The 23,924-nt window shown below is 33.0% G+C and overlaps 5 protein-coding genes across 5 annotated transcripts; 2 read left to right on the forward strand and 3 right to left on the reverse strand.

Annotated features, from left to right (window-relative positions):
• Nucleotides 1-392: 392 nt before the first annotated feature.
• Nucleotides 393-3,268, reverse strand: LOC131672340 (solute carrier family 25 member 3). Its single transcript, XM_058949489.1, has 6 exons — nucleotides 3,119-3,268; nucleotides 2,776-2,973; nucleotides 1,745-1,905; nucleotides 1,431-1,667; nucleotides 1,075-1,371; nucleotides 393-989 (listed from the first exon to the last, which is right to left on the reverse strand). Exons 2-6 carry the CDS (start codon nucleotides 2,906-2,908, stop codon nucleotides 762-764), a joined length of 1,056 nt encoding a protein of 351 aa, XP_058805472.1. The 5' UTR covers nucleotides 2,909-2,973; nucleotides 3,119-3,268; the 3' UTR covers nucleotides 393-761.
• Nucleotides 3,269-4,371: 1,103 nt separating this feature from the next.
• Nucleotides 4,372-16,689, forward strand: LOC131672339 (dual specificity protein phosphatase CDC14B-like). The gene is made up of 10 exons (XM_058949488.1): nucleotides 4,372-4,999; nucleotides 8,893-8,942; nucleotides 9,012-9,274; nucleotides 9,357-9,657; nucleotides 9,747-10,116; nucleotides 10,188-10,523; nucleotides 10,597-10,725; nucleotides 11,045-11,350; nucleotides 12,378-12,530; nucleotides 13,944-16,689. The coding sequence occupies exons 1-10, from the start codon at nucleotides 4,932-4,934 to the stop codon at nucleotides 13,984-13,986; spliced, it is 2,019 nt and encodes a 672-aa protein (XP_058805471.1). The 5' UTR covers nucleotides 4,372-4,931; the 3' UTR covers nucleotides 13,987-16,689.
• Nucleotides 16,690-16,788: 99 nt separating this feature from the next.
• On the reverse strand, nucleotides 16,789-18,901 carry LOC131672334 (protein-serine O-palmitoleoyltransferase porcupine). The gene is made up of 6 exons (XM_058949481.1): nucleotides 18,480-18,901; nucleotides 18,221-18,413; nucleotides 17,937-18,153; nucleotides 17,749-17,855; nucleotides 17,463-17,665; nucleotides 16,789-17,375 (listed from the first exon to the last, which is right to left on the reverse strand). Exons 1-6 carry the CDS (start codon nucleotides 18,688-18,690, stop codon nucleotides 16,933-16,935), a joined length of 1,374 nt encoding a protein of 457 aa, XP_058805464.1. The 5' UTR covers nucleotides 18,691-18,901; the 3' UTR covers nucleotides 16,789-16,932.
• Nucleotides 18,902-19,140: 239 nt separating this feature from the next.
• Nucleotides 19,141-21,154, forward strand: LOC131672349 (N6-adenosine-methyltransferase subunit METTL3). The gene is made up of 3 exons (XM_058949507.1): nucleotides 19,141-19,518; nucleotides 19,595-19,790; nucleotides 19,867-21,154. Exons 1-3 carry the CDS (start codon nucleotides 19,359-19,361, stop codon nucleotides 21,152-21,154), a joined length of 1,644 nt encoding a protein of 547 aa, XP_058805490.1. The 5' UTR covers nucleotides 19,141-19,358.
• A 485-nt stretch (nucleotides 21,155-21,639) lies between these two features.
• LOC131672350 (rho guanine nucleotide exchange factor 3-like) lies at nucleotides 21,640-23,851 on the reverse strand. The gene is made up of 5 exons (XM_058949508.1): nucleotides 23,455-23,851; nucleotides 23,072-23,280; nucleotides 22,654-23,005; nucleotides 22,136-22,564; nucleotides 21,640-22,065 (listed from the first exon to the last, which is right to left on the reverse strand). Exons 1-5 carry the CDS (start codon nucleotides 23,524-23,526, stop codon nucleotides 21,640-21,642), a joined length of 1,488 nt encoding a protein of 495 aa, XP_058805491.1. The 5' UTR covers nucleotides 23,527-23,851.
• Nucleotides 23,852-23,924: the final 73 nt, after the last annotated feature.

A 23,924-nucleotide genomic window follows, 5' to 3' on the forward strand; every position in this document is an offset into this window, starting at 1 on the left:
TGATTATTTATATTTTATAGTTAGAATCCTTGGTAGAAAACAACGAAGGCATGTGGAATAAGAATTCTCATTCAATTTTGTATAGAATCTTTATTTATAGATAAAAATTTTTCACTAATTAATACTGAATGTTTGCAATGAAATAATGATTGAATAACTTGCAGACGGTATAATTGATTGTTATGTCATTCGTAATTTTTCAGTAATTATAGTTTCAGTAAATGATAGATTAATAAAAATAATTATCGTACTGTAAAGAAACGTGTCTATAATTTAAAGAAAAAATACTTTTATAATAAAAAGCTGACGACATCCGAATCTATATTAAATTTATTGCCTACCATAAATAAAATGAATTTATTAAGAATTCAGAAACGGTTGGGGTATATAAAAACATGACTATTTGAACAGTGGTGTAATTTGATTATTTATTTTAGTGATCGTCCTATTTACATTATGGCAATATGCAATATTGCCACAAGGGAGTACTAACTCAATCTTGCTAGTACCATGAATATGCTAATGATGGACAACCATTACAGCATCAATAATTACCTTCCTGTACGTCATAAGAATGAAAATCAATTAACATTAATTAATAAATTAATTATTAATTAATGAATGAACAGTTTTATGTTTTGAAATTGATATTATAATTAAATTTTAATATTTTTTAAAATATTTGTTTTTGAGGAAGGCAGTTGACTTGGCCTAATTTCTTCTCTATTCCATTGGATGATCCATTTTTCAAATATTAAGATTTAAGCAAGTCCATACTTCTTCTTGAGAGATTCTGGCATTTCTGGTGGAGGAGGGCGTGGCATACGCAAGTACACTTTAACAGCATCATAAATGAACCACTGTGCAGCCGTAAGCGTACCAATCATTACAATTCTAGGTACTAAACCCTTCCAGACACCAACAAAGCCCATTCTCTTCAGGACTTCGCCAGCAGATGTTCCTTTTTCTTTGTTGAGCACAGATACCACCTAAGTGATGCATTAATTATGAATTTGTTGCTACTGATGCATAAAAATTGAAATTGAATAAAGTAAGGTATCAATTAATTGTTACCGAATCAGCAGGATGTGACACGATAGCACAGAAAACTCCAGCAATGTAACCAGCAGCAAAGGTTACAAGTAATTGTTCTCCTTTGGTACATTCTGACCGAGGTTTAGGTACAACATGTTGGTATAAAAGTTCAAGAGTACGCTCAAAACAAGCAAATTTCATCATAGTGTATGGAATTTGACGAAGCCACAAAGGTACCAGCCCCTTGTAGAATCCACTCATTCCTTCTTCTTGCATAATTTTTGGCATTGCTTCTCTTAATGTGTTGGCAAATCCAGGTGTGGTTTGAATTTTCACCTATCATATATTTTACAAATGAAGCATGAAGTCATTATAGCTGTTATACAAATAATTACCTTAGATGCTTCAAACGGAGCTAAACCAATGTCTGCAAAGAACTCTGCTGAAGCTGAAGATACCAAATATAGACTTGTTCTGTATTCGTATGACATCTCTTCTCCAATCATATTTCCATATAGAACCTTGAAGACTTCATAGAGTCCAAATTTAAACATTCCTTGAATGGAATATCCAAAGAATGTAGGAGCCCAGCCCCTTACCAAGCCTCTGGTACCATCTTCAGCTAAGGTTACCTTCATGGGCATAGAAAAAAGGAAATCTTTAAATTTTCTGTTTTCAAAAATAGAAATTACTTATTGACTATACTTACACGGAATCCATTCACCACTGATTTGTATTTAGCAGAATCTACTTGAAGACGGCATTTGACTAAGTCAAGGGGGGTAACCATTGTGTGGGTAATGCCACAAGACAAAATACCACCAATACCACATAGTACGAAATAGTGGTTGGAACCAAACTCACAACTGTCTGTAATGTGAAAGCCAACTTTAATAAAATCAGAAATCATCGGTAGGTGAACAATTTCATGAAAAACTATTGACATTTGATACATTGCCTTCGGACAACTGTAATTTGGCAGAAACTAAGTTATAAAACAGTATGAAAATGAGATAATTGAGTTGATGCATTAGTAAAGTGGTAGTGAAAGGTGTAGGTTTTAATGAAAATATGATGCATCAGCTGGGAGAAGACATTGTCAGGTTTAGGAATAGTCGGTTGCACCTGGCACAAGTTCAAGCTCGACATTAGTCGCCTTGGGCTAATTTGCGCTGACGAGACTATTGACATAGCTGTAAGCGCGTGTGTACTTATTTTTACGTGTTCTTTTTGCGTCTGCTCAAGGATAAGAGCATGATATTGCTCTAGAGCCTCGCGCGAAAGCGTGTCGCTGATCTATACAAAATGGCTGCCATTATGCAATGCTGCAGGAGTGACACTGGCTGCACTTTGACTTTTCTTTTCTGTAGCAAAAGCATCTGTCAAAACGCTAACCGAACTGTGCCACTGAAATTCAAAAAGCAGAAGACACGCTCGTGGAATTAATTTAACGTTCATGCGGCGAGTTGCTTACGTAAGATCCGCGCTTGTCCTGTCCTTGGTCTCTCCCGAAAGGCGGTTACGAACTCCAAATTGTTTCAGTCAAACAAGAAATTATCAATGAAACAGTCGACAAAACAAGTTTGGACGCAAAGTTTAGCAGCTATAATTATTGTCTCGTTCATTGGTAATTGTAAAATCAACGCAAAAAGCCGAACAGACATGGTATAAAGCGACAAGGAAGAGTTGAATTAATGATGTTGGAGTCGAAAAAAGGATGGCAAGGGCATGCAAACTTACCGCCTGGCAGTGCGGCAGCCGCGGAAATGGTTCGGCCTTCGACAAGTGACTGCGCCCTGGATTGCCCCTCATGGTGCACTGTCGTCGGTTTAGCGAACGGGCTGTTCTTCGATGCTTCCATGAGTGAGGACATTTTGTCTTCCGGCTTTCCCAACTCGTCTACCACTACCAGGGGAAGCGGCAGCTTTCAGAATCGATCTATCAACACACACGCACACCAACATCCGTTAATTTTGAATTTTAAGAAATTTAAAATCTGTATCGGGCAGCGATGTGTCAAATTCGCGTCCGAGGACGTATTACACTATAGTGACAATTAGAGCTTTATCAGAGATCTACCTACCGTGGAGGGTGAAATGAGAGTGGACTGATGTGTGCTCGTAGATCGCGACTTGAACGTCAAATTGTATAGTTCTCTCTCTCTCGCTCTCTTCTCCCCTCTCTCACTTCTTCTCTTTCTCTCTCCCTCTCTTTCTCGCTCTCGCTCTCTCTCTCTGTTTCTCTTTACGCCTCAACTCCCTCCTCGGTCCCTCGTGATTTCTTCTCTTGTATGGCTGCTTCTTACACGCGGCGCCAACGTGGATCCACCACCTGCACCTAGCGTCCACGTGATTTAATAGCTTGAGAAGGTTCATATTGGCATCAACCCCATTGCAGATAATTATGTCAGCTAATCACATCATGTAAAATATTTTTGTTTCTAAGATTTATGTTAGTTTATATTAACGTAATTAATTTCTAAATAAAATAACATGTCGATCGATATATGATAATAAAACTAATTCCTTTGAAGTATATTTCAAAGAAATTTAATCTTATTATTTGAATGTATATTAAATTTGTTATTATTAAAAATGTGACGTAAAATTTTCAATATAAAATGATCGCAGATTATACTTTAAATTGTTTAACGTAGAATAAGCATTTATCTTAATCATAAACGACAGTAAAACGGTTACTAAAATATTATAAAAATGATAAAGGCTAATTTTTATATTATAAATAATACTTCCATAATTTCGAATTTTCAAGAAACATTTTGATATTAATAAATATTTGATCAAAATATACAAACTAAAAGTGCTTTAAATTGAGAAATGGACTATTAAGTTATTTAGTCAGAAATATCCTTATCTGATAAGTTATTAGTGATTTTTCTATTTGCTTTCCCTAATTTATTTTGTGGTCATAAATTCCTGTTTGTTTCAATCACAGTTGAGCTCTTGATAAATGACCATAATTTTGTCTTCTTTTGTTTACCTATCTCTGTATGATATTGTTTTTTATTATATCATCATTCACATCATATAATTTACATGCAAAACTTAAATTTTCGTTACTTATTTCTTTCTTTTCTTTATCTGTAAATTTTGTTTACTCTTCATTTATAATAATTCCAAATCCACGGTTTCTTGCAATACTTGATATTTCCTTTTGATCTGCTTTGAATTAACCCTCAGGGTACGGACTTGGTTAACGTAACCCAGACGGATTTAGAATGTGGCGGTATTTTGGAATAAGCGAAGGTAGAGGTCTTGGGGAGAGGGAGTTTGAGGGTAGGGAGGATCCAAGAATCAGTTAGCAGCATCAGTCGACGGCTGCTACCTCCCCTGTTCAGTTATAAAATTTGACGTCGAATAGATTTCACTAAGTCCGTACTGAACGTATAAAATTCATTGTTTTGAAAATATAAACATTATTTTAACAATCAATATATCATCGGTAAAATGTATGTTTATGGAAAAAAAGTTGTTCAGCATAAACTAATAGTGCAAGATAAAATGTGTAGCGCAAAATTTCGTTTTGGAGTGCGGCGTCGTATTGGAATAAGGCGTTGTTTCATTTACATTAATTTCAATAAGCTCAATAATTATGAATAAACATCTAATGTTTGTAATAATTGATTTTTTTATGAAGATAAAAGACGCGTTGGAGAGTGCGGAATGATGCAACTCTTGAAGGACTATATGCCGTGATGGGACAGATCACGGCAGTGATACAGATGAAGTCGAGGATACAGAAACTGATGGTTCCCACGCTTCGGAAACCGACGCTATTGGTAATGACGTAGATCAAGAATCGGGAAAAGATAAGGTGAAGCAGCCCCGACAGCTGACGTCCGGCCGGCTTACCTGCGCTCCGAAAAGCGGACACAAATGGTTCTCTATGCGCCCAAGCAGAAAGGTAGGCGATCAACTCTAAAATATAAGCGCGCGACTAAAGATAACGCAATGAGTGCCAAAACACCAATTGAAACGTGGTTTCTATTTACTGATGATATTTTAGATATAATTGTGAAGCATACAAATGAAGAAATACATAGGCAGATTAATGTACTAAAGGAAAGAGAAGTAAATATTGATAGAGCTGTTTATAAAGTTGTAGATACTGTTGAATTAAAAGCTGTTTTTGGCTTATTATACAATGCTGGAGTACATAAAATAAATAAAAGTAAAACAATCAACTGGTGGGACATCCACGGCATATCTTAATTCAAAGCAACGACATATATTTTTGCTAGACTATTTACACTTTGACGATAAAAATACTAGAGCTAAAGAAAAGCTATTGATCATTTTAAATACGTCAGAGAAATTTAGAATTTGTTTATAAAAAACTGTGTAAAGAATTACGAACCTAGCTGAAACATTATTATTGGGGAACAGTTGCTTTCCTGTCGGGGTAGATGTATATTTAAAATGTACATTACATCGAAAACAGATAAGTATGGTTTAAACATTGTATCTATGAATGATCTTCATACTCATTACATGTTCAATGCGATCCCTTATTGCGGAATTATCACTAGTAGATTAGAAGGCGAACATATACCTACATATACTGAACGGAACAATAACAAAAAACAAAAGAGAAATTCCAGCTTCCTTTAAAACTATTTCGAAGGGTGGTCCTAAAATTCAGTTTGGTTACTGTGATAAAACTTTGGTTTCATACAATTGAAAAAAAAAAGAAAATTGTAATGTTTTGATCGATTTTACCTCGATCTGGTAAAATTAACGAAGCATCAGGCAAGCCAGAAATAATACTTTCTTACGATAAATCTAAAGGTGGCACTGACAGTTTTGATAAAAAATGTCATCAGTACACAGCTGCAGGAAAGCGTTTAGATTATCATTCATCATTGAGAATGTCTTCATGAGGTCGAGGATACATCATGAGGTCATTGAGAATGTTTTAGGGCATGCTAGATCAAGCTAGTGTAAATTCTTTTATTCTGTACAATTTAAATGAAGATAATGCTCCTATGACAAGAATGGCATACATAATGGAATTATCAATGCACCTAGTAAAGCCTTTATTTGTAAAAAGATTAGCTGTTCCCACTTTGCGCATCACTCTCCGTATATAATTTGATCAACGAGTATTTGAATGCTGGCAGTGTGCCAGAAGAGATGGATATTAGACATGAATTTATTGATAACAAAATGTCCAAACAGAAACGCTGTAGTTTATGTGCTAACTTTCTTGATCGCAATTCATTTTATAAATGTTTACGAAGCGACAAACCCATGTATAAGGAACATGTAGCGAAATTCTATTGCGAATGCGCAAAATGAATTGTATTATTTTATATTCATTGTAAAACTTAGATGTTATTCAATTTATTTGTAAAGGTATCGATTGCATTATGTTCGGAACTCTTTTACCAACTTTTTTCAAATTATTGCAGTTTTGTCAATTATTAAATAAAAAAATTTTTATAAACTATTTTTATTATTGATTAACATTATCTCCACCGATAAGAATCATTACCTAAGTGATTTTTGCCTTATAAATTTGTTTTATAAATGTTATAAATGTACCGAATAATTTTTTTTATATATATACACAAAAACGCCTATGTTCAAATCTTTAAACAATTAACTTTTTGAAGCAAATTGAAAAACTAATCACACCATTTCAAAGTACAACTCTTCAGCTATCCAACGGTTACCTACAAAATATTTTTATTTTATTCGTTCATAATAATAAAATAAGCAATTGAAAAACAATTTTTTTAGAAAATTGATCAAAATATGTTTAAAATTTCAACTGCAACTTTTTTTATTGTTAAAATATCACAAATCTAATTAAATCATTGTATTGCTGAGAAAATTTACGATCGAGTAAAGAAAAGTTTCGATTGGTGAATTACAGACTAAGATACAGTCGATCAAAGTCGATCAAAGCCGGGTTAGGTTAACCCATATCCGTACGAATCGGAACTTTTTTATAGTCCGTAATTATGGCTGGTATTATTTTTTATTACCTTAGAAATACTCCATATTAGATCTTGTAATAAAAAAATTTAACATGTATGTACAATAGTCATTTATTAAGTTATCATAATTATGAGTGTTTAAATTTTTAATGTTTATTTTATTAACAAAAACTAAATTGTGCGGAGTTACTATAGTGACTTTTGTTTTGAATATATATATATATATATATATATATATATATATATATATATATATATATATAAAGTTAGATGGAAGAATTGCGTAGGTGGGTCGTAATTATGTAGAAAGTCCCTAAGGGCCTTTCCACACTGAGGGAATATTTTTGTGGAGTTCTAATTGTTCTGTATGATTTTCTACCTCCCGAAAAATTAGTATAGTTCACCATCTACCACCCTATACGTATTCATTGGTTTAAGTAGTGCAGAAGGTAGAAAATGCGTCAGCTCTATTTATAAGATATTTCTTATATTAAATAAAATATATAATTTAATATGGTTTTCGTTTATATGAAATAATAATACACTTAATTAAATAAAATAAACAGAAGTAAACGTACGAAACATGGAGGTAGGCAACATTAGAAATACATGTGTCGATTTATTACATTTAAAGTGACTTTTAAACATTAAAAAAAAGGAGTAGAAGAGGTATCATAGCTCTTCAACCACTAAATACGTATATGATGTAGATTGTGAACTATACTAATATTGTGGAGGGTATAAAATCACGCGTAATAAAAACATCACCGAATATTCGCTTAGTGTGGAAAGACCTTAATAGAAATAACATCTGATTTCTCTGTTGAGCTTATAATCATTGGATTTTGCAGAACGTCATTGGTTGCGATGAACGTCGACACGTAAGAATCAGCCCAGAGGACGTAACGGAATGAGCCTCGAAAGCCATCATGAGTATCATTTGTGTGAGCAACGAATATAGATTATAGCGGTGAGCAATAAAGTGCTAGAGCGTCTGAGATATAATATCGAAACTAATTTATATTATTTTCATGGGAAGATCGTCGTATTACATACGGGATTAGAGATGTAGATACACCTTCATATATATTTCTCTCACTCTCTCTCTCTCTTACTCACTCTCTCTCTCTCTTATTCTCTTTTACTCTCTCTCACTCTCTCTCTCTCTCTCTCTCTCAGCTTATAATCATTGATTAGCTTCGCAAGCGTTAGGAGGGTGTATTTTTAGAGCGCTGTTATTGCTTTGGGCCGAGTGCGCGCGAGTTTTCACTAGTCGTCCTGGTGACGGCATTATGCTAATCGTGCCCAAGGTGAGCAGGAAAAAATCGAGAGAGATAGATTCACAGAGGTGTGGGACGATCAACGAAGTATGTGTGTGTGTAGATGTCAGATATGTTTACACTACCGTGCCGTCACGGGTTTTCTTTGTTAGCGCTCCGTAATTTTGGAACAGTGTTGTTAGTTTCACATAACGTGCAGCTGTTTTGATGCTCTGTCACTTATTTTTTATTGTTTGTGTAAATGTACATACAGTGTCGAATAAAGCTCCCTTCCAATCATAAGTTATTAATTTTTTGCTAATTAAAGCGATTGACTTTCGTGTGTATTGGTGCAAGTAAATTCAAATCACGTGATACTACCTTTTTAGAGCAAAAATAATTATTCTCCTTAATTGATGTTTTTCTCTTCGTTTTTTATGTATATGACTAAAAAGGATAGTTTTTAAACTTATATGTATCATATAATAATCATTTATTTTATTAACAACTGACTTTTAAGAAACTTAGACTAAAATATAATTGCTAATTTTTTTCTGTTATAGGCATTTTATCACAACTTTTTTTAATGAGTTGATGAAGTATTTATTGTTAAGTCTTAATTTTGCAAACATTTGCAATGGATGATTGGAATAAAATTTTAATTGGTCCTGCAGAGATCATTAAAGGTATTTTCAATTTACCCCATTGTCCTTGTAAGAACTAAAAGTGAATGATAATGAGTATCTTCATTATAGATCGTTTTTATTTTGTCACTGTGACATCACCTGACAAGGCCAAACATACAGCCAACACTCATTATTTTAGTATAGACAATGAATTAGTATATGAGAATTTCTATAAAGACTTTGGGCCTCTCAACCTTGCAATGGTCTATAGGTATTGTCAAAAAGTTGACAAAAAGGTGAAAACAATTACATCAAACAAAAAAATTGTACATTATACAACAACAGATCCTCAGAAAAGGGTGAATGCAGCATTTTTAGTAGCATGCTATGCGGTAAATATTTATCATTTCAAACTTTCCATAAGTTCATGAGTTGAGCTACTACATTATTTTATTTAATTTTTATATGTTTCAGATAATATATTTGAAAAAAACAGCAGATGAGGCCTATAAGTATTTAACAGCTAGTCCAAATGCTCCACCTTTTGAAATGTTCCGTGATGCCTCAATGAGAGAACCCTGTTATGTGATATCACTGAAAGATTGCCTCAATGCAATCTATAAATGCCATCAACTAGGTTTTTTCAACTTTCACGATTTCAATTTAAAGGAATATGAGCACTTTGAACGTGTTGAAAATGGTGACCTAAATTGGATACTTCCAGGCAAATTTATTGCTTTCTGTGGACCTCACTCAAATAATCAATTTGAAAATGGTATGATTAAGACTTAAAAATAAAACTTTAGAAACAAATATTTATGATTATATTTATTAAGCAGTCATAAAATTAACAAATATTTACAGGTTATATGCTACATGCACCAGAATCGTATTTTAAGTATTTCAAGCGTCATAATGTGACAACGATCGTTAGGCTAAATAAAAAGCGTTACGACGCTACGAGTTTCGTAGAAGCTGGTTTCGATCATAAAGATTTATTTTTCGTCGATGGCTCTCCTCCGACCTTGTCAATTGTTAGGCAGTTCTTGAAAATTGCCGAGAAAACCGATGGAGCGGTGGCCGTCCATTGTAAAGCTGGCCTTGGTAGGACTGGCACCTTAATCGCTTGTTACATCATGAAACATTACCATTTATCGGCGCTAGAATCGATCGCTTGGATCCGAATATGCAGACCTGGTTCTGTGATTGGTCATCAGCAACAGTGGTTATTAGAGTGAGTCACTTTTTACGCGATTTTTAATTATTTTAGTCAAACAGGTCAATGTATTTGTCTTTTATTTACAGCAAAGAAGAACATTTACATTCATTACGAAAAGATCCCTTGCGCTCTGAAAATGGTAACCCAGTTCACGAGTATGGAATTTACTCAAAAAATGTTACTGAAACGGATGCGCCTATGGCTCAAACTAGGCATCCACACCTCCTGCAGGACAACGTATCTGGAATCATGCACAGAGTCGATGGCATAAGACTAGAGGATAACAAGGCTGCAATTAAGACTCCAGTTAAGCTGTCGATTTTGACGCAAGGCGACAAATTGAATCAAATTAAAGCAAGAAGAACACTCTCTCCTAATGTCAATATCGGAGGAAATTCGACTACTACTGTTCCAGTAGTGCAGTAAGTTCTGCTGCTTTAAATAATTAGATTAAGTTAACGATATTTATTATATGTTTTTTTTAAATTTATTTAGTCCTTACTTAGGCTCTCTGTTGCAAAGCAGAGGTCAAAAAGGGTTGTTAAATTCTCAAATCGCATCCAAGGAAAAGGATGCGGTAAAACGCGTTATCACTCGCTCAACATCAACGACGGTTATCAAAAGGTTGGTATCCTCATTTACCGGTATTGTAGCTAGTTCTTATAGTACTAACAATCGTGAGCATCTTTTCGGTATGAATTTGAAAAGTCTTGTCTTTCCATGTCCAATCTAACAGGCTAAACGACCGAAATGTTGTTAACGACGTAGCTTGAAACAAATATTAAAAAAGATTTATGAAATTAATGACTACTATTGAATTCTCTAGACTCCAAATTCGTTTTCTATATAAATGTTCCGGTGAAAGGAAGTTTCTCGTCTGTCTGTCTTTTATATCTGTCTCTCTTGTCTCTATCTTGTATTTTCCATCTTCTTTTCTGGATAGAAACGGCAACGAGCAAAGCGCGCCGGCCTATCGACGTCATTTACCTAAACCGCCAATTCTGACCCACCGCCATACAACCACCACAACCCACCATCACAACAACAACAATACAAGCACCACGATCCACCACCAACACAACCACCATCATGAAAATATAACAACCAGTCCGATTCCCACGTCCAAGCCAAGCTGCAGCAGGCCTCGAGCCTCCTCGCGGCCGAGTGTCACCACAACCACCTCAACCCACCACCACCAAGTCGCCACCTCCGGCCCTAATTGCGTTGTGCGCTACTGGTCTCTCAGGCAGTAAGTCACTTATCTTCGAACAACGTCAACGACGCCAAGACGACTTTTTTCATCTTTGTTTCTTTTTTCTCTTTTTGTGTGTGCGTGTGACTCTGTGTGTATAATACTCACTTAAAGAAAAAAAGAGATTGCTTCGGAGCTTCGTTTTTTCCGTGTGTAGCGATTAATAGAAGCATGCGATATACATTTACGGGGAAGAATTTGCTTGCCAACTGTAAAGCGATGCTCTGTTTTGTCTTTGGTGATGCGGGGAGGACTGCAAACTGTTGAATGTTGAAAAAGTGTAATCAATATATTTCCGGCATCACCTCGAAAAGCGCTGATTTTTCCAAATTTTGTCTTGGTATATTATTATACACACGTCGGAAAAAAGTATCGGAATCAGGTACTTATTTGTTCGCTCTTGTATATATTTTGAATGCAATCAGAATGCACGTTGTGTAACAAAAATCAGTGCCTCTTAAACGATATGTAGTTATACTAGAAAGTGGTTATTGTAGGGTTGAAACGGTTTGATGTTGACGTTGTTATAATAAGTACCTCGTTTTCGATATACTTGAGTGTTAAAAACCAATTCTGTGTCTAAAACAATCATAATTGTGATGATTCGGTGCCTAGCCAGATAACATAGCTACTCCGAATGTTAGATTACCCGTAGATATAGGTCTATTAAGAAATATCTCTTTAGCGCTCATTAATCAAAGTCCGTCCAAGTGAAAGTATTGGCGTGGAACTGAAGAAACACTTTATATACACGGAAACAAAAGAGAGATAAGTATCTGAAAGAGCAACAAACAGACATCTCCGTATTTTAAAAATCTTCCGACCAAAAGCATTGAAAGTAATTCACTCCACAAAAATCTTTCACCCAGCGCGCGCGCAGCCGTCCAAGCAAGACGAAGACACGCACCCACACAAAACGCTCTGCTACGTAGCGCTCATTTTGTGCCGTCCCCCATCATTCGCCGTGCGTAGTTTGTATCTGATTTGTCACGACAAATGAAAACAAACGATGCAAACCTTGTAGAAAGGGCTCCTCGGTGGAGAGTGAGAAGCAACCTGCGACCGCGGCAGCAACGCCGGTCGCCAACGCGCAGCAGCCTAAGTCACACATGTGCACGAGGAGCGGGCTGCGCTCGCAGGAAACGTCTGCCAACGCACGACATCACTCGCTCAGGCAGTAAGACCTCCAACCCCAGACCCCTCCCTCTTCGCCCGCTGCTTCTTGTTCTTACAACTTCTTTTCTCTTATCTATATCGCCGATGATTTTTTCTTTTTCCATCGAAAGTTTCATTCGACGATTTTATCTAAATCGAAACATTCCTTCGAGCGTCGGATGAAACCTTTTGTTTGCTGACATAGTTTTAAGGAATTGTTTCAGCCTCTTTTTACCTTTGATCTTACAGTCGTAAAAATATATTTATATATCTTCGTGTTTTAATTTGTTATCGCTTACTATTTATAGACATTTTTATTTACAAATGCTTATAAGCAATTTTTAATCTTTTTAATCGAGAAAGAGTTACCATAAAATAATAAGCTAAGCTTACTACCACCAGTATTTGTAAAATCACGTTATTTGTAATAATATATAGTTTATAGAATTTTAATGTTATCAGTATAGAACAATATGTTGGCGAAGTTTAACGGTTGTACAAAATGTAAATTGTGCAAGGTGTAAAACGCGTTTGCATTTCAATAATGTAGAAACGTTATGAAATAATGGTTACAAAAAAAAGATTTAAGTATACGTTGAAATAAAAACACCTTTTAACAGTACTTAAATGTTAACACAATTGATAAGCATTTTATTATTTTATGATCACTTAAATTATTTTTAATTTCAAGTTTTGCTGTAGCTCAGAATGCTTCTATGTATCTATAATCTTCATTTCATTTCACCTCATTTTCATTACATTTTTCTCCACGATCATAACTAATCTAACCAAACTAGTCTATATTTGTTTCTTCTAACTGGTATTATTTTGAATAATATATTTCAACATCAATGTTGGATAGATCTTTAATCAAACAATTCTGCACAAGCGTAAGTAGTCTTATCCAATATTGAAAGAAATTAATAATGCATGACAATATTTACATTACCATATTCACGTCCAACAAGTATCTATGATATAAAGAAAAAAATCATTTTTGCAAAAAGGCGAAGTACTGATGTGATCGTCGTACCAATCGAAAGGTTTTCAGTGTAATAATTCTAAAGTACTAGATGCAATCGCACATCGATACTTGTTGCATCTAAATCACGGTAAACCCATGCTTTTAAATTTAAACATTTAATATGACGTCACCCATAAGAAATACATTGTCACGAATTTTAAACACTTCTAAACGTTTAAATTCAGTGACAATGTATTTCTTATGGGTGACGTCATACTTGCACACTTAAAACGTTTAAATTTAAACACGTAGGATTTTGAGGTTTTACCGTGAATCATTCATGTATGTAACTGCTATAGTATCTCACAGAAAAATGGGATTAGATTGGATGGCTAGAGTCGCCATGTGTCAAAGTAAACTAGCCGCAAGACGAGCAACCCTATGTTTGTCTTTTCTCTCTAACTTTTGCAGTGCGCGCACGACAAAAAGTTACAAAAAAGCAATTATCAGATGACTAACCGATATTCTCAGTGGCGACGGGCTGCGCCGCGGGGATGTCGTCGTAGCGGCAACGGCAACCACATCGCTGCCGGTGCCACGTGTCTCGCACCAACGGCGCAGATCACATCGCGTCAACCCCATCATCCAGTAGAAACTTATCGCATTTTTGCACATGCTATAATTATTATTGTTCATCATCAACAAAATTCATCATCGGAATAATTATCGTCGCGGAAAATCATCTTTTGTTTCTTTTTCTTTTTTTTTGTTTCATGTTACATTGAACGCACCAACACACACGATTATATGGTGTAGAACGTTGTTTTTTGTGTTACGAACCGTAACTATTCGCGAGTTGATCGTCATTCGAAAAAGCAATTATTTATAGCAATATCGTTTTCTTGTTGCTTTTCAATGAATTTTCAATATGTATACGTATTTTTTCTCTGTTAGTTGTGTAAGATTTTTTTTTGTAAGTCGTGAATTTTTGTCTCGAGTTTTTTTTGTAGTTTATTGAAAACTTTGAATCGTATATTTATATTTTTCTACGTATTATTTTTATGTACAATCAATTGTGAATTTTTCTTATTTTTGGCTTTGTGTTTCGTCAATTTGCCTTGACACGTTAAGCGAAACGTATATAAAAAGATAAAATTCATTTCGTCACAACATATAAAGGTCCGTGTAACAAAATATAGTTTCATTGAGAATCAACAGTACTAATGGTGATCAGAAATGCTCCGTTAATATGTAAACTAATATCGTTGGATTTTTTAACGATTTCATCAATGTTTCAACAAATGTGTAGAAATCAATATAATAATGTATGTACACAGCGTAAGACTTTTGACGGACGGTGTTTTAGTGGCACAATGAATTCTTAATTATGTGATATTGTACAGTCGAGAAAAAGTTATGTACAATTATGAAATATTGTCATTTTATTTTCTTTTTGGATGGCTGTTGGCTTATAATCAAAGATATATTATACATTTTTTAATCACGCAGTGCAGAAATCAAGTTTCTTTATTATTTCAGCACACAATGTTCGATCAAATATGTGGCTTGCTATCAATGCTTACAATTCAATTGCGATTAAATATAAAATATGAACCTAGATTTAACTTTTTTTTATAATGTTGATATGACTGACTTGTATTGTACGATGCAACTTATAAGTTACAAAGCATAATTGTACATTGTTTTTTCTTTAAAATGCATAAATATTATTGATTAAAAGTTTGTGCGTTTTTCCAGCGAAATTATTTTTCGAAGCTATAATCAAAGATAAAACAAAAGTGTTTAATTTAGAGATAATATACAGAACGTTCATATATATTTTTGGGTTTTAAAAATTGTGCAACAAATTCTGTAATTTTATGAAATTGTAAATTATTCGTGTCGGCTCCAATCAAAAGCCAATCAAAGCGTGCTTAGGCGAAGCAGCTATGTTTTATTTGTAAAGCTACCAGACACATTCTTGTATCGGTTTTATTCGCCTCAAGAGTAACTATGTTTTTTTCTGTATTTATTATTGTAAAGAATGTATTTGATTATTTTGTTGATTTATGTTGTATAATTGTAATTTTTTGGATTTGCGTGCTTTACGTATTTAAAAACGCACAAACTGACATATGTAAATCTATATTTACGTAAACAATTTTTCGCAAATCAACAATTAAGTGATGCAAATTGCAATATGCAATTGAAATGCCGAATGTATTAATTTTGATGATGATTACCTCTCAAATATACAAGTTTTCGAACACACATTATTAAAGACTGCACTATAAAGAATTTTACGTAGTCGCCTAGTATTCAGTATAATGACTGAAACACAGATGTTATAAGCCTAAAAATGTCAAGCTTGTGAATAACTATACTATTATCCCGGAATTTCGGCTGATAATGTGAATTTCATGTGCGTTTTACATCGTTAACTTCTCTTGAAAGAAAAAAGTGTTGACATAATAAAAATTAGTCGTTAGTCAGTTTTAGAGTTGATGGAGTAAGATTTTTTACTCTTTTCTTTTTTAAAAGACTTAGTGGTGTATATGTATGTCATTCCGTCAAAAAAACATAAGTTTGTCAAATGGGACAAAACATTTAAACCCGGTGAATTTATCTGAGTGAGTGACAATCTCGATTGTGTAATTTTGTAGACCTATGATGTCAAAATAATATTTTGTTTGTTTTTCTTGATCAAAAATGTGAGAGTATGTTTTTTGCAATGGGATGTTGAAAATCAGAAAAATGAAATTTACAAACAAAGTTATATAAGATTATTATTATATAGAGAGAATAGAATAGGTGTTTGTTCCATGAAAAAAAAAACTTGAATCGTGTTATATCTAATTTTGTAAACGTATTCAGCATTTATAAAGAGAGAATTTCAATACAAATAAATATGATATATTTAAATCTAGACTAAAAGCGCATATATATATTTAATACATATAAAAATCTAGTTTTCTTTTCTAAAGGTGTATTGCATAAATCATTGTTAGAATCTATGGAACTTATCAAACTTGTTTAAAATAAATGCGATAAATGTCGGTCTTCCTGACACCGTGAGTAGTATATAAATGATGAAAACAAGTATGTAGAAAATGTATGTATATCCAAACTTCTTTTATAAATATAATAAGATGTTGGTATTTCTTCTATAAATCACTGTAAACACAAGCATATATGGGTTTTGCAAAAATTAAAGCTTTCAAACAAAACATTAACTATATGTATTCATTTACCTTTCAAGAAAAATTTGCAGGGTAAGAATAACCATATAAATATATGCAGTATTTTTCTTTTATTATCAAAATAAAGATATATAAGAAATTCTTGAAATATCCAAATAAATTTTAAAAGCTTAATTTATAAAATAATTTTAGTAAAAAAATTGTGACATTTTTGTTAATTATTACAATTGAGTATCCCGTCTTACGAATATTTGGTTGTGTCAACTAATCAAATGGTAAGCACAATAAGTTGCAAAAGCAGCCAAATGACTAGAATATCCATATTGAGACCATTTCTCAATTGTATGCTCAAAGCAGTAGCCAGTTTCTTGACCTGTTGATCTATCAAATGGAAGGCCCAAATAAGCTAAGTGAAATATAGCTAAGGCACTAAAGGCAACGTTTACCAAAATAACCCAGTAACAATTAATTAGAGTCCTTGAATGCTCGCATTTGTGCAAAGAACACTGCTTTGATGTTATACAAGCATCAAATACGTTTGCCAGTGTATTCCTTAACTGGTATTCAATGAAAGTATAAAATCCTAAACTGAGAAGAACAGCGGCGATCTGGAAATTAAGTCCATGAAGTAGCGCACTTACAGCGTACGTCAGAATTATGGTACCAAAGCGTCCCAGTTGCCGACGACTGGGACGAAAGACATCTATTATTATAAACATGGTATACAAATTAGTAAATTAACTTAATTTTATTACAAAAATGTTTAGTTCTATGGATTTTACAAACTTACAAGTTTTTAACCAGTTGTGCATTGGAATATTCCAGCTTACAACTACTTGTACAAGTGATCTAGGCACTTCGATTTCTAAAGGCTTTGTTATCAATGTTTGAGAAATTGGAAATCCGCTAACCATCATTAGGGAGGATGCTAAAAAACAAATAAAGTAATGAGATGTTCTGAAACTTAGTGCATCTCTAAAACCTAGCATCCATCTGAAATTGAAAAATAAATAATTCATTTCAATAGATTTTTATTGAGAGCTAATAAAAATTAAAAAAAAAAGTTATTTACATACTTTCCTGCATTGTCACTTAGAATCCAATTTGTCCAGCAATTTGATACGCAAAGAAAGAAAAATGCTACTGCCATGTATCCTATGGATACAAATATCCACAATAATTTCTGTAATGTTAAAATTTGTCTTATTAATATTTTTTTACGAAAGATAAAATATAATATAAAAAATAGATTGTAACTATTTACATAAGTTGTTTTTCTATATAAATTCTTATAATTTTCAAAAGATACCCAAGGCCCAAAAAGTGTTGTTGCACTGCACAACATGTAACCAGCATATTCAAAACAGTTTACTCTGGTATCTGATTCAATTATATCGATAGCAACACTTGAAGCTTTCATACTTGCTACCATTATGACACTTTTAATACTATGCCAGTCTTCTATTTTTAAAAAGTATTCACTATAATAATAAATTTATTATTGGTTATTTTATTTAAACATAAAATATTAAATACTAAGACACTTACCAATATAAAATCATCAACAAACTTGGTATAAAGACTTTGATTTCTGAACGAAGTGATTTTGGTAAAAACAGACAAAAGTATGAAGCAAAAGTAAAAAATACTAATAAATAAAGGCCTTTAAATGCATAATGCCAAATCATAATAATACCAATCAAAGCTATTATGCTGTGGAATAAGTCATGAGAAATATAAGCTGAAATTAAGAAAAGTCATTTGAAACTGATTCAATCAATATTTGCATTGTTTTTTATATACTTACTTATTCTGGCAGCAAGATTACAGGTCAGTGAAGCGCTTATCAGAGGGATTAAATGTACAAATGTATGATATATTGTTGTAACAATACAATTATTATACATTTCTGAAAGAGTTTCTTGTTCAAGTGGGTAATCATAAATTAAATCATCTTGATACTCTACAAAACATTGATCTCCACAATCAGCATCGTCATCATAAAGTAGAGAATCCATTTTAAAATTGGGTTATATGGCACTACTCTTTATCAAACAATATTGAGCACTTCTTTATTGTAAATAATAACTAGAGATTATCACATATTATTTTCAAAAAGAGAGTTCCACGAGAATTCGCCAGCATTGAAATCGCAGAGAAATATTTACAACGCGAACATAATAAATACTAAATCAAAATACTAAAACTAAAGTACTCAGAGTTAGACTACTAATTATTTATTCATATTTACGAGTTATAAAAGATTACATTTACAAGCTTATTCTAACTACTTTTTCGAATTATTCAGGCAAACACGCTCAGACAATTTGCTGCGACCGCCATGTTTAAATAACGCCGACTGACGCATGGCATATCATATTATTGGCTTAATGACCGTAATGACCGCGACGCGATTATACCTAATAACCTGACTATTCCTATATGCAGTAATCAGACAAGTTGTCAACAGAGCGGCGAGTGATGCATAATTGTTGCCTAAACACGAATGTTGACAGCAAAAAAAGTTTTTTTCGAAGATTTCTTTTTTTATATTTTTCTGTGATTAACGTATCTGTATTGATTAAATCAATGACAACTATCAGTAAATTTTTAAAAATACAAATATTTCGGACTTCAAAGTAAATTAATTTTGGGTCACCTAGTGATTGTGCACTAAAAATTTAATATGTCTGATGCATTTGAGGAGATACAAGCGATTAAAATAAAAAGGAATTGCTTAAGGGAAAAGTTACAAAAGAGAAAGCGAGAGAGAAATGAATTGTTTACATTAACTGCAGGAGCTTCATTAACATTGTCACCAAGCAATGAACCTTTAAAATCTCCAGGCAAGATATTATTTCATATAAATGTTGATCAATTATTCTACAGTATTATTTTACATAGAAGGATTTTTGTCCAAAGGTACAACTACATTAACAACAACTAATCCTGCCGAGTATGAAAGAGATATACTTTCTATACTCCACGAAACTCACTCTAACTTTCCTATCACATCTGCAGAACTTTTGGATCAATTGAGAAAAAATTTGAATGCTGATGTTTCTCATTCTGATATTAATAAAATATTGGAAAAGCTTTCTTCTCAAGAAGTGGTCAAGTATGTAAAGCCAATTTTAAAGTAATTGTTTGAATTAAACTCAAAATAATGTGCATATATATTTTTTATTTCATAGAATTAAAGAAGTAACTGAAGATGGAGTATTCGGATATACAGTTCTTTCTTTTGCTGAAGCACAGTCACTGCACGCAGCAACTCTCCCTGAAATCATTGAAAATGCTGAAAGTACAGAATCAACAATATCTGAAACAAGTGATCATGTGCTTCTAGAAAAGCAAATTAAAATTGATACAAAAAGTCCAGAAGATATTATGTCTCTTATATCAATGCCAACTATCAGAGAAAAAGAAAGTAAAAAAGTTGGTGAACAGATCTTGGATTTATTATCCAAACAAACCTCTAAAGAAAAATCTTTAGCTGAAAGATTTCGCTCACAAGGAGGTGCCCAAGTGATGGAGTTCTGTCCTCATGGAACTAGAATAGATTGTGCAAAGTTTAATCAAGGATTCGCAAATAAATGTAAAAAGTTACATTTTAAAAAAATAATCCAAGCTCACACGGATGAATCACTAGGTGATTGTAGTTTCTTAAATACATGTTTTCACATGGATACTTGTAAATATGTACATTATGAAGTTGATGTATCCTCAAGTCAACAGCAGAATAATATATCTGTTGATGATACAGCTACAAATAATGGTACTACAGATAAACATAATATCAATGACAATTCAGGATTAACAAAAAATAGTATAGAATTGACTTTGTATCCCCCTCAATGGATTCAATGTGACCTTCGTTACCTTGACATGACTGTATTAGGCAAATTTGCAGTAATAATGGCAGATCCACCATGGGACATTCACATGGAGCTTCCTTATGGTACAATGTCAGATGATGAAATGCGTCAATTAGGTATTCCAGCTCTTCAAGATGAAGGTTTGTTGTTTTTGTGGGTGACAGGAAGAGCCATGGAATTAGGAAGGGAGTGCCTTCAGTTATGGGGCTATGAGAGAGTAGATGAGATTATTTGGGTAAAAACTAACCAGCTACAGAGGATAATTCGAACTGGACGTACTGGTCACTGGTTAAACCATGGCAAGGAACATTGTCTTGTAGGTATGAAGGGTAATCCGCGGATTAATCGTGGACTCGATAGTGACGTAATTGTTGCTGAAGTTCGAGCCACAAGTCACAAACCTGATGAGATTTATGGAATAATTGAGAGAATGAGTCCTGGAACTCGAAAAATCGAACTCTTTGGTAGGCCTCACAATGTGCAACCAAACTGGATTACTCTAGGTAATCAAGTGGATGGTGTTCATTTAGTTGATCCTCTATTAATCAAAGCTTTTAAAAAGCGATATCCCGATGGAAATTCTATGAAACCAACGAAAGTGTAGTATGCTATTTTAAAATGTAGAATTCCTTGCAATGTCGTTTTGTAATTTGCTGACTAAACATGTTTTAATTTAAAAAAGATAGATTTTTCGAAAAACTTTTTATGCGTACATCAGAATTGGTTTTAAAATATTTCATTAAACTACTACTTGCATTGACTATTATTATGTATATTATGTATATTACACAATTCATAGTTTTATTTTTGAACATTGATGTTAATAAATTTCCAGAAATTGATAAAATATTTAATCAAATCACAAAATAAGATAGAAAAGTTTATTACAATTCTTTGATGTATATACGCTCGTACTTATGAGACAAAGCGTTGTACAAAATATAAAGAACTTTATACAACATTTACTACAATATTTATCTACATTATTAAGACTTACAAAAGTTTATATGTTAAACCCTATATTTTAAGATTCGAACTTTGACATATGTGACTCGATTATAATAAAAATAAAATATAAGTTATAGAAAATTAAGTATTATCTATACTGTTTCTAGTATGTCTTAATAACGTTTTCCTTAGTGAAATAGTAAAATATCCATCTTTGATACTATTCTTTGATCTTCTACTAAATTCAGTTTTAATAAAATCAGGAACTTCTGGCTCATTTTCTTTTCCTTTTTCATTTTTGGCAACGATTTGTTTTCGCCTTGATTCAAATCTCGGCGTGGAAAGACGTTTGAAGGAATCCAACCAGTGTCTTCTGTGATGCTCATCATCACTTATCAATACATGTTCTCCAATTTTAAAACTGGCTACACTTTTGTTTGGAGTGATAATTTCAACATTCAATTCATCTCTAGGTATTACAGGAAAGCAAAGACTGTACTTTCTATTAGCACGTCTATTTGATTTAGTTAAAGCAAAACATGTGTTGAACAAAAAGCAGTGATATTTCTGGTAATGATTAATAAATTATTAGTTTGATTTTACAAGTATTGAAAACAAATAATAATCATATATTTACCACTCCTTTAGAATCTTTCAATGGTCCTTCAGTGATTAAATCCAAAGCATTTTCTATGCAATCATTTGGATCATATTCTGATCTCACAATTATTCTTGTTCGAGCCAATTTACAATCGGCATCCCCCATTGCTTGATCAATATTTTTCAATAATTCAGATAATATTTCTCCAGCGCGCTTCAAAGCAGTTTCATCCACATGACCAACTGTAGTATGTTTCAAGATTTCATTTACCAGCAAAGGATATTTGACTATCCTAGAACGTGGCACATCTAAGTATGTCCATAAATCTGCTGACCTGAGTGATTCAGATCGCTTTTTCAAAAACTCTTGGAAACGTCGACATGATAATTTCTTTGACTCATAAATATGTCTGGCCCAAACTTGAGATCTACATCTTTCTACGTACAAATCAGTGAGTTGTGCAAGCTGAAATCAAAATAAATATTAATATGATATTATTTAATTACAATTTTTTTATATCAATTACTTATTTTAATGATTAAATTAAATTATACCCAATCAACTATTGTCGGTCCAACACACTCTGTAAATCCTGAACGATCACGTAGATCAACCATATCATCACGAAGTTTCCCATGAACTTCAATAAATTTGGATACATCACCAAATAGAGTATTCAATTCCTCTTCAGTGAAAATATTGGTTGCTAATAGAGGTTGATAATAAAAGTCTCTCAGAATACAAAGTTCATTCAATAACACATTTTCACCACAAAAGAGTTCATAAATTGCCTCTTGGCGTTTAATTTCTCTTCGGCTTAATGTTGATGCTATATCAAGTTCAGCAACATCAAACATCCAACTTCTTATAGTGACATTTCCTGCATATTCGTTACTCAGTCTCAGCCTAAAAATAAATAAATGTTTTTTAGTAATAAAGTAATAATTATGCTAGGACGAAAAATAATTATACTTTTTTCGTGCAGTTGGAGTTTGAACTTCTGCAAATGATATTTCTGAAGTATTCATTATACGATCTATCTTTCCACTTGAAGTACCAAAGAAACTGCTAGCTACCTCTGATATCTTTCTACGTTTCTTTTTCTTACCCATAGTCGAATCTATAGAAATATCCATTGAATTGACACTAATTGCATCACTCTTTGTGCGTTTTCTTGAACGCTAAAAGAAAAGAGTTTTTTAAAAATACAGAGTGATTTCTCTTCTATCATTAGTGTTATTTTGTAATGTAGTCATCAATGCTTATATAAGAAACTTTTCAGTTGCTTAGACAAATTACGATTATATTTATGAGAGATAACATTATCGTAAACATCTGAAATTACGTAAACTTACCAGCCAAAATTTTTTCTTTGGTTCTTGGAATTTTTCTGAGAATGTCAAGTCACACACACTGTCTTCCTCCATTTTCCGATATATAATAATTGACAATATGCCGAATAAGAATTATGCAATATCACATTTCATATTTGAAAACGATATTATCAACCAACTACTAGTAATTTTTTTTCGAATAAATAAATTTTTAGATTAATTACCACATTACTATTTGTTTGTAAAAAAGCTACAAAACATTTGTTGACATTGGACGGTTGGTGGTTTCGGTCGCTCGCAATGCATTCGATCGAGGCGGCATTCAAATAATTTGAAAAAAATTAAGGCAAGTTTTCAACAATCATGCAAAAATATTACAAACATTTTTTTGAAAAAATATTTAATAAGTATCCGTATTAATCAACGTATAAGAAAACGCAGCCTTTTTTGAAAACAATTGTTTATTGTTTGTATATATTAAAATTTTCTTC

Source organism: Phymastichus coffea, unplaced genomic scaffold, assembly GCF_024137745.1.
Source record: "Phymastichus coffea isolate CEN01 unplaced genomic scaffold, Cenicafe_Pcof_1.1 PCOF00148, whole genome shotgun sequence".
NCBI lineage: Eukaryota > Metazoa > Arthropoda > Insecta > Hymenoptera > Eulophidae > Phymastichus > Phymastichus coffea.

Coding starts and splice junctions, on each gene's coding strand:
- LOC131672340 (XM_058949489.1), bottom strand. CDS start 2,908: ATGTCCTCACTCATGGAAGCATCGAAGAACAGCCCGTTCGCTAAACCG. Junction 1,372..1,430: donor CTCCGTTTGAAGCATCTAAG/GTAATTATTTGT, acceptor AATATATGATAG/GTGAAAATTCAAACCACACC. Junction 990..1,074: donor TGTCACATCCTGCTGATTCG/GTAACAATTAAT, acceptor TGCATCACTTAG/GTGGTATCTGTGCTCAACAA.
- LOC131672339 (XM_058949488.1), top strand. CDS start 4,932: ATGGTTCTCTATGCGCCCAAGCAGAAAGGTAGGCGATCAACTCTAAAA. Junction 5,000..8,892: donor TATAAGCGCGCGACTAAAGA/TAACGCAATGAG, acceptor GCAAACATTTGC/AATGGATGATTGGAATAAAA. Junction 12,531..13,943: donor CGACATCACTCGCTCAGGCA/GTAAGACCTCCA, acceptor TAACTTTTGCAG/TGCGCGCACGACAAAAAGTT.
- LOC131672334 (XM_058949481.1), bottom strand. CDS start 18,690: ATGGATTCTCTACTTTATGATGACGATGCTGATTGTGGAGATCAATGT. Junction 17,856..17,936: donor TATATAGAAAAACAACTTAT/GTAAATAGTTAC, acceptor TTAACATTACAG/AAATTATTGTGGATATTTGT. Junction 17,666..17,748: donor CTAAGTGACAATGCAGGAAA/GTATGTAAATAA, acceptor TTTCAATTTCAG/ATGGATGCTAGGTTTTAGAG.
- LOC131672349 (XM_058949507.1), top strand. CDS start 19,359: ATGTCTGATGCATTTGAGGAGATACAAGCGATTAAAATAAAAAGGAAT. Junction 19,519..19,594: donor TGAACCTTTAAAATCTCCAG/GCAAGATATTAT, acceptor TTTTGTCCAAAG/GTACAACTACATTAACAACA. Junction 19,791..19,866: donor TCTTCTCAAGAAGTGGTCAA/GTATGTAAAGCC, acceptor TTTATTTCATAG/AATTAAAGAAGTAACTGAAG.
- LOC131672350 (XM_058949508.1), bottom strand. CDS start 23,526: ATGGAGGAAGACAGTGTGTGTGACTTGACATTCTCAGAAAAATTCCAA. Junction 23,281..23,454: donor CAAAGAAAAAATTTTGGCTG/GTAAGTTTACGT, acceptor CTTTTCTTTTAG/CGTTCAAGAAAACGCACAAA. Junction 22,565..22,653: donor GACCGACAATAGTTGATTGG/GTATAATTTAAT, acceptor TTTTGATTTCAG/CTTGCACAACTCACTGATTT.